This window comes from Colletotrichum lupini, chromosome 1, assembly GCF_023278565.1.
Source record: "Colletotrichum lupini chromosome 1, complete sequence".
Classification (NCBI taxonomy): Eukaryota; Fungi; Ascomycota; class Sordariomycetes; order Glomerellales; family Glomerellaceae; genus Colletotrichum; species Colletotrichum lupini.
In genome coordinates this window covers 7,494,305-7,508,430 of record NC_064672.1, presented here as the reverse complement: position 1 = coordinate 7,508,430, position 14,126 = coordinate 7,494,305, and the positions used below count along the sequence as shown (strand labels likewise).

Here is a 14,126-nt window from a genome sequence, read left to right as displayed (position 1 = left end):
AACGGGAGCTATAATAAAAAATAGAGTAAGAAATAAAGTAAGGGGCGTAACGCTATTATTATTAATAATAAGTTAGGAATAGGGGACGTTATTTAAAATAACGCTCTTATAGTCTTAGTTAAACTAAGGGACCTTCGTAATATTAATATTTATAAAGAACTTATTAACGTTAAACTATTTATTATAACTTATAATTTTAATTTTAATATAAGTAATAACTTTATTAAGTTATTATAAAGCTTTTACTTAAAACGGGAGGAGTATAATACTAGCCTTATTAAGATTTAGAGTAATATAACTAAGGGCTAAGGTACCCTCGTTTATATTAAAAAGAGCGTTATAAATAAGGGTTAATAAGTTATTAATATTAAAATAGTAGTGCTTATTATAATACTAAAAAAAAGAATTTTTTAAATTATTACTAAGCTCTTTAAATTTAATATCCTCGTACTAGGACTTATTAAACTTAAACTTAAAATCGTCCCGCTCGTTATTATTATTAAAAATATAGTTAATAATAAGAGTACGCTTCTTAATAAAAGTCTAAGTCTTAGGATTATAAAAAATAAGAGTAATACTATATATAATAATAATATAAATAAGTACCTTATTTATTAAGAACTTAGTAAGGTATTTATAAAAAATAAGGAAAATAAAAAACTCTTAAATATATATAATAATAACGCCCTTAAAAGTCTTTTTATAATACTAAGCTAGAGTATTAAGGTTATTTTATAGAGCGGTTATACGACTATTATTATAAAAATAAGCTAATTAGAAATAACTAAAATAGGAAATAATCTTAATTTTATTATTAATATTAAGAATATTAGTTTAAAAAAAGAAATCTAAGTTAATAAAAAGAAAATTTACTAAATAATTACTAACGACTTATTATAATTAAAATTAATAAGTTTAAATACTCGTAGTTAATAATAAGCTCTTAGAGAATAGCTTATTTAAAACAGACCTTTTTTATTTTATTACTTGTTAATAAGTTAGTAATATAAGTAGTAACCTTCTCTTATATATTAATAATATAACTAAAAGTATAAAGAACGCGGCCGTATTTATAAGAGTTAAAGCTATTTTATTCCTTAGTATTATAGAACTCTATAAAGGTATTCTAAATAAACTAAGTAGTACTATATAGCTCCTTAAGAACCTAAAAGATATTATTAACTAATATTTTAGTAACGGATTAGTAAAGACTCGACGACTTATAATAGAATACTTCTTCTTATTAATCTAATAAATAATATACTTAGTAATATAAGTACTAGTAATATAAATAAGCTCGTTAATATTATAATATAAACTAGCTAAGTAGCGTATATAAGGAGTACTATTATAGAGACTACGGAAGCCCTTTTTAAGATTATATTTTATATTAAGTATATCCTAAATATATAAAATAGTAAATATTTCGGTAGATACTTAGTAATAGTATAATAAAAGAGTCGTAATTAAGAAATAATATAAAATTAAAATATTATAAAAAAAAAGTATAGTTATATAAAAAAGAATTCGTAGAACGGTTATTAAATAAAAAGAGGGAAGAAAAAGTAAATACGTAATTAGTAATAAGAAAAAAATCTTTTACTATACTTAATAGCTTAGTAATAATAATAACTACGAGGTTAAGTAGGCTCTTATATATTATAATAGTTAGAATACTTTACTATAAATATATATTACTAACTTAATAACTAGTTCGTACGCTATTATTAAATAATAATAATAAAGTATCCGTTAAATAAAAAAATAGGAATAATACCTTATTCTTAAGTAAGAAAGGATATTATTAACGCTTTATAGAATTTATTATAAATAACGACGTTAATAGCTTTATTATTAACGTTAAAAAAAGATATTACGTAATAACTTTAGGGACTAAAGTTATATAAGGGGGGAGTAATTATAATAAATTCGGGATATAGCTAGTAATAGGATACTAATAATTTAATAATTAGTATATAAATCGTATTATAAAAGAACTTTTTAAAAAGTAGAGCCCTTATAAAGGACTCTATAAGCTTTAGTTTTATAATATACTTATACTTATATTATAGCCTCGCTAGTTAAGTGCTTATAGCCTAATCTCTTATACTTATATTTAAATAGTAATAAATATAAGTTTTATATATTACGTATAGGATTTTTAAAGTATATTATATCTAACGAAAATATAAAAATAGAACCCGCGCGTATTAAAGTAATAATAAATTAGCTATTTTTAAAGAGCGTTAAAAATATATAAACGTTTTTTAGATTTATAGGGTTTTACTATAGATTTATTAATAACTATATTAAAATAACGGCACTTTTAATAAAGTTATTAAAAAAAGTAAAACTAAGATAGTTAGAGTTATTAATACTTATTATAAAGTTATTTAAGAGGTTATTAATAGTATTTACTAACGTACTAATATTACGATATTTCGACCCTACCCTATTTATATAGTTATAAATAGACGCTTTAGCTTAAGCTATTAGCTTAGTAATTACGTAATTATTTAAGGGTAATTAGTACTTAATTATTTATAAGTTAAGGAAATTAACGGATACGGAGAGCTATTATAGTATAAAAAATACGGAGCTATTAATTATTATAAACGTATTAAAAAACTAATAATACTACTTTACTTATAGCCGAGATTAAGTCGTAGTATTTATAGATTATTTTAACTTATAGTTCTTAAATATAAAAAAGAGACTAAACGGGAAATAGCTATACTAATTAAATAAACTTATAGTATTTAATATTAAAATTAGGTTTAAGCTAAGTATAAAAAACCTAATAAATAAACTATTATAAAAACCTAATTATAATAAAAGGAGTAATAATAGCGGAGTAAAGGAGCTATTATTAAAAATAAAAAAAGACCTTTATAATATTAAAAATATATAAAAACTTTTTAAAATTATAATAATAAAGTATATAAAAACGAGCCGCGGGAGCGGCTCTTAAGTAAAAAAAATAATAAGTATTTTAAAAATAGAACTAATAATAATATAAAAAAATAAATAAAAGAGGTTAAGAACTTTAGCTCGAGAGAACTCTAAGGAGTACTTCGAGAGGTATAACGGGGCTACGAGCTTAAAATATTAAAATTATAGTATAGTATTTAAAAAACTACTTAAGCCTATTATTAAAACTATAAATTACGAGCTATTTATTTTATAGGATTTTAATATAATAAAAGCGCTTAAAATAATAATTAATAAAAAGGGGTTATTAATAATAAGTTAATTACGGGCCGCTTAATAAAAGGACGCTTTTATAAAAAATAGGTAGTAAATTAAAAAGAACTAACGGCCTTATTTAGTTAAAAAGAAGTAATAATAAAGCTAAGTATACGATTTAAAAAGGCTATTATATTATAATAACTGCGCTTATATATTATTATATAAGGGGCTAAAGAGAGAAGTTATTAAAATATATTACGATATATTTATAATAAGATATTATAATATAAAGCGAACGATAGTATTATTAAAACGCTACTATTATTAAAATAAAATAAATAAAGATATAAAAAGTTATATTAATATTTATATAGTATATTAGTAGATAAAGCCTTATTATTATAAGTTATATAGCTTATTACGCCCCTTATTTACTTTAGTTAGGCTATAATATAAAATATTATTAAACTTTATTATAAGCTTATTTATATTAACTACGCTAATTAAAAAGCGCTTTTATAATATAATACTTATTATAATAAACCGATTTATAAAATATAATATTTATATTATTATAAGGACGACCCTTATAACCTAAGGATTTATAAACCTCTTATTTATAAAAATCTTTATTAAGTTTAAAATACTTAAAAAGATCGTTTTTAATAAGGGGTCGTTATTTATAAATAAGTTTTAAACTTATTTTTATTACTTTTTAATAATAAAGAGGCGTTTTAATACTACGTTCTATTTATAAACGGATAGTTAAATAGAACGGTAGAACTAATATTTAAAGTAGTACTTTTACTACTTCTATACTTAAGATTAATTAAATTAAGTATAGTATTTTCATTTAGTTAAGTTTATATATAATAACGCTTAGTACTTAGTAATCCGTAAAGTACTTACTAAGGCCCTACTTGGGTTCTTATCTATATACCTTATATCGATCTTAATAAGGGCTCGAAATAGTATATAAAATATTTTAACTAAGGAGCGTATAGCCTAATTACGAGTTAATTAAGAAGCTCTATAACCTTTTATATAAAAAGTACGCGAGACGTATAAATAATAAGCTAATAAAATTAAAATAGATATATTATATAAAATAAATAACTAAGTATTATTATTAAAAAAGAATATTAATAAGTAGTATCTTAGTTAGAAATTAGTTAATAAGTATTTAAACTTATTTAAAGTTAAATTAATAATTAGAACGGTAGGGGTTACTTATTAACTGAATATATTAATATAGTATAGAATATATAATATATTTTATATATCCTTACTTAAGCTATATTAATATTACGAAGAAGCCCCTTAAAAGCCCTTATTTATTAAGGATATAAACAGGGAGCTATTTTACGAAATAAAAAATATTATATAATATAGAGGGCTAAAAAAGAGGTAATAATACTTAATTTAATAAAAAGGATATAATAGTAACGAAAATATATAAGAGCTAGCTAAGTATATTAAAAACGTAATATTAATTAGTATATATAAAAAACGAGTTTTAATTAAATAGCGCGCCCTAGCTCTTAATAAGCCTAATAATATAGCGAACTAGTTATTAATAAATAAAAAAAGGGGGCTATATAATTATAATTAAGTAATATAAACGCGCTAATTATAAACCGTTTTTTTAATCCTTATAATACGTAAAAAGACTACCCTTATTTATAAAAAAAACTACTTTTATATATAAAAGGGCCGCCCTAATTATTATCCTAGGGGTCGTTATAAAAAAAATAATCTCCTTATTATTAACGAATTTATGAATAATTAGTTACGAATACGGAGCGTAGGCGGGGTAACTATATACTAACTAAAATATTATTTAAGTAACGTACTTTATTATAAATAATATAAAATAGTACGATTATAGTATTATTATAAAATAAAAACGTAGCGCGGGAAGAGCTTATAACTATTTTATTATTATTATTATTAATAATAAGGGTTAAATAAGCCTTTTTATTAGCGTGCTTAAGCGCTCTTTGCGTATTATTAATAATAATTTAATAAGTTTATTAAAACTATAAAGTAATATTAGCGACTTAAATAATAATAATAATAGAGCAATAATAAAGTAATAAACCTCCGAATTATAAATATTATTATTTAAAATAAGAGCGGTACTTTATAAAGTTCGGATTATAAATTTTATAGACTTAGGGACTTAAAATATTATTAATATAATACGTAAGAGAAGTAGTAAAATAATAACTATACTAAGCGCTTATTATATTTTTATAAAAATAGTTTTACGTAGTATACTTAATATAACGTACGCTAAATTTTAAAAAAGTATTAAATAAAAGAGCGAATTAGGGGCTATGAATTATTAATTTAACTAATTATAATACTTGGTTTTTAAATTAAGCGCTTTATATATAATATAAGTAGAGTAGGGGAGCGGGCGCACCTAGCTAACCCCGATCTTTTTAATATTTACTTTTTTTTTTTTAATAAGAGTTTATAATAATTAATATAAGTAGTGTATAAATAGTAATATATATACGAAATTAGGGTAAGTAAAAAGAATATTAAGCTTTTTAAATAAACTATTATTACTACTATTACTAAGTATACTTATAATATTAATAACCGTTCTACTACTAATAATAATAACTTTATAATTAAGAGCTATATTTATATTAAAACAAGTTAATAATAAATATAGAATAACTCCGTAAGAGATTTATTTAAGTACGGGAAATATATAAAAATAGGGATTTAAAAAATATTCGTTAATTATAATATTTATATAACGAGGGAGTAATATAAATATTAATAAAAATAAGAAATTATATATAAAAAAGAATTTATAAATAAAAAAGAAAAAAGGAATTCGGAATTATAATAGCTTAAAAAGGGGTTAATATTAGTAAATAAAAGTAGGGCAACGATTACTTAGGTATTAGTAATTATAAAAACGGCTTATAAATAAGAGCGACCCGGGTATAAAATTATAGGGCTATTATTTAAAATAAGGGGTTTATACTTAGGTTAATAAGTACTATTTATACTTACCCTTATATTATATATTTAAAAACTTATTAAATAAAAGATTAATATAGTATATATAAACCGTAAATAAGCTTTAGGACAAAGCTTAGGGGAGGGAGTATTTTATTAAGCTTTATTAATTAGGTTTTATTAATTAAAAAATAGCTTAGGGAGTATAAAAAGGGGGACTAAGTAATAAAGGAGTAGCTTAGGTATATATAGAGTGTTAGTAATATACCTCGAGGGAAGGGTAGATTTTAGTAATTTATTTTTTAAACCTTAATAGTAGTTAGCCTTTGTGAGCTTCTTCCCTGTGTTATATACCTATTGACACCTACGCTGAGCTCCATCTCGAAAGATCTTAACACATTTCCCATCTTTCATCCGAGCTGGACCTGCTGGGTTACACACTACCTACTGTCGCCCGTAGAGCCTCGTCCCCGCACTTTGCGCCGCAATCAAAATGACCACCCTAACATCTGGCCCCGTCTGCCGGTACAAATTCACGATCCTGCCCGAGTACTTTGTGAACTACTACAAGGTTGCCGATGCCAGTCCAAACGGAAAAGCAACTACGCAGCCAGGCCTCGGACTCCTCGACCTGCACTTTGGAGACGCAGCGGCTGATGACGACGTAGCAGCCGAGGGTGAAACCAGGCCCTGGGAACGATTCGCTTCTCATGTGAGGAAGCTCAACGCGGAGAGCCCTGACGGCGTGGACTTCAAGGTCTTGTACCTGACTAGGCACGGACTCGGATACCACAACGTTCAAGCAGCCAAGGTCGGGACGGCTGAGTGGGATGTAAATTTTCTTAAACCTTCTCATTTTGATGGAAATTGAAGCACTGACGAAGGCGGGCAGAGGTACTGGTCCCACCTCGATGGCGACGGCGTCGTTACCTGGCTCGACGCGGCGCTCGTCGACACAGGCATTCAGCAGGCAAGAGACCTGAGCACCTTCTGGACGCGCGCAACCTCCACCACCGCCGAGGGCGAGGGCGTTCCCTTGCCGGAATCCTTCTACACGAGCCCTCTCCGCCGGTGCCTCGAGACGAGTAATCTCGCCTTTGGGCCCCTCGTCGAATCCAGGGGCGCGGGCCGGGACTTCCGACCTCTCGTCAAAGAAGGACTGAGGGAGCGCCTGACAGACCACACGTGCGACAAGAGGAGCTCGCGGAGCTGGATCGAGGGTGCGTATCCGCGTTATCATATAGAGCCTGGCTTCACGGAGGAGGACCGGCTTTGGAAGGCGGATCGGTTTGAGACGACGGAGGAGCACGTCGCGAGGAAGCAGCTTGTGCTAGAGGAGATTTTCTCGACGGATTCAGGGCAGTTTTTGTCGTTGACGGTGCACTCGTATGCTATCTCGGCTATACTGATGGTTGGTGGGCAGGAGGAGTTCAGGGTCAGGGAAGGATCTTCGATTGCATTGCTGGTTCGCGGAGATAAAGTAGCAAATAGATAATTTGTCTCAGCAGAAACACGAACCATATCAAGCTACAACATCAGCATCCTCAGCACTATGGAAGACTCATTCATCACCAAATTCCGCAACAGTCTCTGAGAAGCATCAAACCGGCGGTGGCCGGTAATTCGCATCCTGAAGCCTTGACGCAACGCCAGCCTATCACCTTAGACAGTAGTGCGCCATATCAAGTGATATCAGTAGTGGAACGTAGGGTCATATGTGGCGACTGTCATTCAAATCTAACAATCTGTCTAGAAACTCTCATTCTCCGCAAATTCGCGGCCCCCTTGAGTCCCTTCGGCTCCAGTATCAATGGCATCCTGGATGTCTGCCCCCCCCCCCCCCCCCTCTTCCTGAACCGATGAACCGATGAACCGGCTGAGGCCATGCACCTCACACTTGCGCCCAAAGCTGTCATTTGTGGAAATTGCCTGAGAATTCAACAATTCCATATAAAACCTCATGTACAATCCTTCCCGGATAGGTAGCTGCCAGGGAGCATACCTCTTTCGTCTATCTGGGTGGGGGCGTTGGTCTCCAATCCTTGGCCGCTCCTACATAAATGAAGTCCTTGTAGCCTCTGTCAAGGAAGCCTGCAATAGCAGCTCTCCACTCTCCGCTATCCGGAACGAGATAAAGCTCACAGACGTTTCCGAGACCTTCTTCCATTTGGCGAGCCGCAGTCTCCATGATGCGCATGTTCTTGAAGTAGGCGAAGGCGATGTACTCACCCGTAACAATCGCCCCATGGCGAGTTCTGTGGTTCTTGCAATATTGACCAATTTGTTGAGAACATACCTCAACGTTGCAGTCCATCTTCTTGCCGGAGCGCAGCGGTCGGGTGACTGCCGCCTCTCGGTGTTGGTCAGCGTAGGGCTCTGCGTCGACAGTGAGCATTTCGTCGTCATCATCGGCTCTACCGCCATGCTCGTCATCCTCCTAGGTGGCTCGAGTGTTGGTTTCGTCGATATCCAGGTAGACATCCGGGTTCGAAAGGTCGTTGATTTGATAGTTGCCGGCAGTGTAGTCATGGGCGATGATGGCTGGCTGTTCATCGGCACTAGGTATAGCGATGGTTCTCGTGCGGGCGGCGGTATTCTTGCCACCAAGGATCTTCTTGCCAGCGCCTAGTTCGCCATCATCTTGTTGTGCGGACTGAATCCAAGCTTCCATTGGTATGACATATGGTTGCTTGAACTCAATGTTCAAGACGACTTTACTCTTCTCGTCGTCAATGGTCTTGCCCGGTTGCGTGCCTTTCCTAATCTCCATATCGCAGCGGAAAGTGTACTTGAAATTTTGTCCAGCAAGGACGCTTCTCTTGGGGCAATTACGCTGGGCCTTTGCGACAACTGTGCGAGTGTGCTCGCAAAGAGTCTGGACGTCTGTGTGCCGCTTGTATATCTTGACTGCGGGTTTGTTGACAGTTGTGCGGGTCGCTTGGTATGTGCGAGTCTCCTGGTATCCAGAAACGACAGCGGCGAAGACGTCTTTGTACAGCCACTTCGTTAGCATATCCTCGTTGTGGATGACGAATGCTGAGTCTTTGGGGGGCCGCTGAGTCTGGCCAAAATCCGTGCCAATGAAGTGGCCAGCATCTCGCGCTCTTTGGAAAAGAGCCACGCCCTCCCCAACGAGTTCGAATGAGTCGCAGAGTTTCAGATCAAAATCAATCTCGAGTTGGGCCACCGATTCGCTGGCTTTATGAGTGTACCGCTTTCTTTCGCCTGCGGATGGGGGGTTTTGTGGCAAATGGTCGTTCAGAGGCTCGCGCTGGATGATGGCATCCAGAAGCAGAAGGGATGATGCCATCGTGCGGCGAATCGATTTCTCTGGGGGTAGTACTGGTCGTCGTCGGGTTTGTAGAGGATGACGTGATGTAAAGAAGGTGCGATGGGGAAAAGGCGCGAGGGAAAGAAGATGCGGAAGACCATTTCCAGATGCTTTTGTATACTGATAGCAAGGAAAGAATCAGGATCTGGAATCTTCCGCAAAAAGAAAAGTGGGATTGCTTGTAGAATGATAAGGTGAGATACCTCAGGTATTAGGTGAGGTAAGGTACTTGGAAGATGATTCACGATTCTTTCTACCCTATTCACGCCTCGTCCTGAATCACATCATAACTACCATATTAAGATCATGGTTATTACCAAACACATAAGTCGACCCACCCCCTTTTGGCCACCCCCCCCTTTTGGCCACCCCATTTCTCCATCCCAGCCACCGCATTAAAACCCTACCCACGATTTTCAAACTACTATAATAATTATAAAAATCGTCTAAATGCAATTCTTTTTTATATACTTATTTATTAATATATAATAGTCTCGTATACTAAAAATAAAGTTGTTCGGGCTCTTAAGGCTATCGGAAGAGGTCTCTTAGTTAATTAGGCCTTGATTAAGTTCGGAGTTCTAAGGTTAACTCTTCGTAACTATAAGAGAGGCTATTAGACGAGGGTAATAGTATTTATAAACCTCTAGAAGCTTCCTCTATAATAAGAAGACTAGCTAGCCTAGTAGGTTCGTATTTAGTATAATCTGGGTATTATACTAACTTATAAATAGCTTATAAAATTCGCTAAGCGAGTTCTAAGATCCTAGGGGGATATAAATCCTCTTAAGAAGAGATAGATAGACGCTTTTTTAAGGAGGAACCTATTAATTAAGGTCTAGAGAAGTCGTACTATCGATTTAAGGCGTCTAAATAGGGCTATTATTAATATAATTAAGTTATAGTTTAGATTACTTAATATACTAGAGATTAGTAATATTAAATAGGCTAATAGGTATAATATAAATAAGATTAGTATCCTAAAGGGTAAGGGATTTAATAGCCTAGTTTTAAGCAAGGCAAAGACTATAGTAGTACGAAAAAAAGAGCCTAGTTCGCGTATTTAGGTATCTATAATCGAGTATATCTTTACTAATAGTCGAGCTATTAAACCACTAGTTATATATAAGGGAAAGTCGGTATAATAGTAATAGTTTCTACTTAAACTTAACCCTTATACTAGTTAGGAGTTTATAATAATAAATAATAGCTAGACGACCGATAAGACTGCCCTTAAGTAGTTAAAAATAGTGTTCTTATTATAGACTAAGACCCCCCCCCTTAGGGGGCTTAGCATACTCAATAAGCCTTGATTATTAGTTTTAGATAGCTATAGGAGTTATATAACGATAGAATTTATATAGGAATGCTATAGAAATAACGTTTACTTATTATTCTTATTACTATATACTTCCTATATCCTCTAGCCGTTAAATATAGCTATCTTTAGACTTATTAAGTCTAAGTATAAGAAGGAGCTTAGTAAAGAGGATATAGTAGATAATTCTACTATCGTTAGAAAGCGGTACTTCTTAAGCTACTACTAGAAAGCTCGTTTAGCTAGTCTGACGTCGTTAAATATACGAAGTAAGTAGAAAGTAACTAGACTATATCCCCCTAACATAGCTAGACTACTTACTAATCTAATAGTCCTACCTAACCTAGTTATACAAACTAAAAAGACCGTAAATACTAAGTAAATAACTAGTAATACTAAAAAAGCTATTAACTAGGTATTAGTAGCGTCTATTATTAATTAGTTAATACCTAAGAAAGCTAGCGAGCTCTGCGATTAGTTAAAGTTATTTACAGAGCTTAGTCTAGACTATAATACTTAACGACTACTATTTAAAAAAGTAAAAAAGGTATTTAGCGAGCAGGCCTACTATCTAGTAGCATCTTAGCACTATATTCGAGTTCTAAAAGCTAAAATTAACTAATTAAGGCCGCGGAAAAAGAAGAGTATACTAATAGACCTAAATACTAGGTTTGCGAATATTTAGGATATATAGAGAGCTTAAGAGGACTCTAGCGACCGTCTAGTTAGTCCTAGTCGACTCGTAGGGGTCGAATTACCTAGGGAGAATAATAACTATATTATTATAGTAGTAGAAGATAGTTAATTAATTAAGTGTAGTTAGTGGCGATGTTCTGATACTATGTTTTGATAGGGTGGCTAAAAGGGGGGGGTGGCTAAAAGGGGGTGGGTCGACTTACTACCCTGCCCCTACCCCTACTACTACCTTTATATATACTATATCTACTAGTCTCCCTTTGAGTCTCTTTCTTTGAGTGTATGTTTCTAGAAGACTATACGCAAAGCTCTATAGTATAATCGTGACAATGAAATGTTATTATTATCTCACTTCCTCTCTACCAAGTCACATTCATCCTACCCTCGCTCAAATAACCTATTAATATCCCTATTATAGAGTAGTTAGTTCGAACCGCAATTAACGAAGAGATTAATTAAACTATATAAATATTTACGTAAGTATAAAAAAGAGGTTCTAACCGTAGGTTAGGCTAGCTACGATAATCGTAAATAGGGCCCCTAATTAGCCCCTATATAGTTAGCTATATACCGCGGTCGAATTAGACTTCTAATCCGATACTAACTTTCTCTTTTTTTTATCGATTTAACTACTATAATTAGAGGTATAATTTAACCTCGGGCCCGTCTACTAAGTCGTCTCCTTTTCCCCCTTTTCTTTACTTTTTTCGTATAACCCATCCCTCTATTCGTATAATAACCTTTTTACTACTTACGAATTACTCTAATCCCTTATTTAGTACTACTTTTATAAAAGCGTCTACGAGGTTATCTTTACTATTAATCTAACGGATCTCGAGTATCTCGCGCCTTTCGTATAATTACTTAAGGGCTATAATATCGATTATAAGCCTCTTTTCCTTCGTCGTTCTTAATTTAATAAGGTATTCGTATAGCGAGTAGGAATTAGTATAGATAACCGTTAGAATAAGTAAAAAGCTAATTCGATTAGTAATCTTCTTTAGCGTCGTTAAAATCGTATAAGAGAGGTTAACGCCGTTAACTATACTATATACCTCTAATACTAGTATACTTCTTATTACCCGCTTATTTTTAATTAATAAGTAATAGATTATATTACTATATATAGTAAATTCGCTCTCGCCTATACTCTCGTTAGCTAGGATAATAATATACCCTAATTACGAAGTAAGGTCGTTATTATTTATAAATAACCCATTAATAAAGACGTAGAGCTTACTAATTATAAAGTCGATCGGGTAATAAACGAGACCTCGATCGAGATTTATCTATTATTACTTAAGCCGCTTATTAAGTACCTCGACGTTTCGTTTAGTTAGATCTATAGCCTATACTACCTTAGTATAGTTAAAAGTCGCCTCGGGCTAATAAATACTTATAATATATACCCCTCGCGCGAGCTTAGCCTTATACCGCTTCTTAACGTTAGTTATATTCGGATCGACGAGGTTAATTTTCTCGCCCTACCCCTTTTACTAAAAGACGACGGTTTCCTCTTTAATTATAAAAATCCCACTATTAAATACTAGGGGGGTATTTATTATAAGGACCTCTTTTAGCTTCGTTACGAAGCCCGCTTTCTAAAGCTCCTTATTCTCTTTTTTTATAAAGTTAATATTAGATAGGCCTAATATATCGTCGGTCTATATTCCGATAATCCTAAATTAGTCGCCTTCGTACTCCGCGACTAGTAAGTACGGGTCGTACGTAGAGGTAACTATTAATAATTAATTAATATAAAAATCGTAGTAAGTAGCTTACTAATAAGTACCCGATTCTACGAGCCTATATAGTAGCTTAAGCACTTTAATAATCGTACTTTCTAAGTACTTACTAGCTATTTCCTTCGGTAAATAGGCTAGGATTTTCCTTATAAGCCCTGTAGCCGATTAGGTATAGGCCTAGGTAATATTACGGCTCTAAATCTCGTATCCCTTCTTCCGTAGTAATGCTATTAGTACTATTATTAATCGTTAACTATAGCGCTATATAATAAGTAATTATATAAGTAGCGTCGCCTTTTTAACGTTACCGTACCCTTAGATTACGTATTTAGACTTCTCGTACGGCTAGGGTATTCCTTTTCCTTTAATCTTACGAACTATTCGTAATTTAAATATGCGGAGGTTTATATATTTTTCTAGGTCGTATAAGATAAATCGATAGACCCCTCAATTATAAAGAGTATTTACTTCGATAAGATCTAATCCCTTATACGGTTTTCTAGTAGTTATAATTATACCTTCCTTACGTAGTTTAACCGCTAGCTTAAAATCGGCTTTTTCTTTTACTATATAAAAAGTGTTAATTACCTCGTTATTAATAATAAATTGCCGCGTTGGGGCTTACTATCTGTTACGAAGGTAACTTTGTTTACCTTATTATTCGCCTTATTATCAATATTACGTAAGCAAACTATATACCATATTAATCTACGATTTCTGTAGATTATTATAGGTATTGATTATGTAAGCAATACTGCTTATATAAGCTTACGTGAGCAATGGAAAGTACTGGAAGGTAACTGAATAATCTGGAATTTACTCGAGGCGGAATTACGTACTACGATTACGCATTCACTTACGTATA

General features: G+C 32.5%; 2 protein-coding genes across 2 annotated transcripts; one reads left to right on the top strand and one right to left on the bottom strand.

Annotated features, from left to right (window-relative positions):
- Positions 1-6,664: 6,664 nt before the first annotated feature.
- CLUP02_02149 (phosphoglycerate mutase) lies at positions 6,665-7,666 on the top strand (the record flags this gene model as incomplete). The annotated part of the gene is made up of 2 exons (XM_049281183.1): positions 6,665-7,003; positions 7,064-7,666. The coding sequence occupies 2 exons, from the start codon at positions 6,665-6,667 to the stop codon at positions 7,664-7,666; spliced, it is 942 nt and encodes a 313-aa protein (XP_049137140.1).
- A 516-nt stretch (positions 7,667-8,182) lies between these two features.
- On the bottom strand, positions 8,183-9,481 carry CLUP02_02148 (uncharacterized protein; the record flags this gene model as incomplete). Its single annotated transcript, XM_049281182.1, has 2 exons — positions 8,183-8,608; positions 8,651-9,481. The coding sequence occupies 2 exons, from the start codon at positions 9,479-9,481 to the stop codon at positions 8,183-8,185; spliced, it is 1,257 nt and encodes a 418-aa protein (XP_049137139.1).
- Between the last annotated feature and the right edge of the window lie 4,645 nt (positions 9,482-14,126).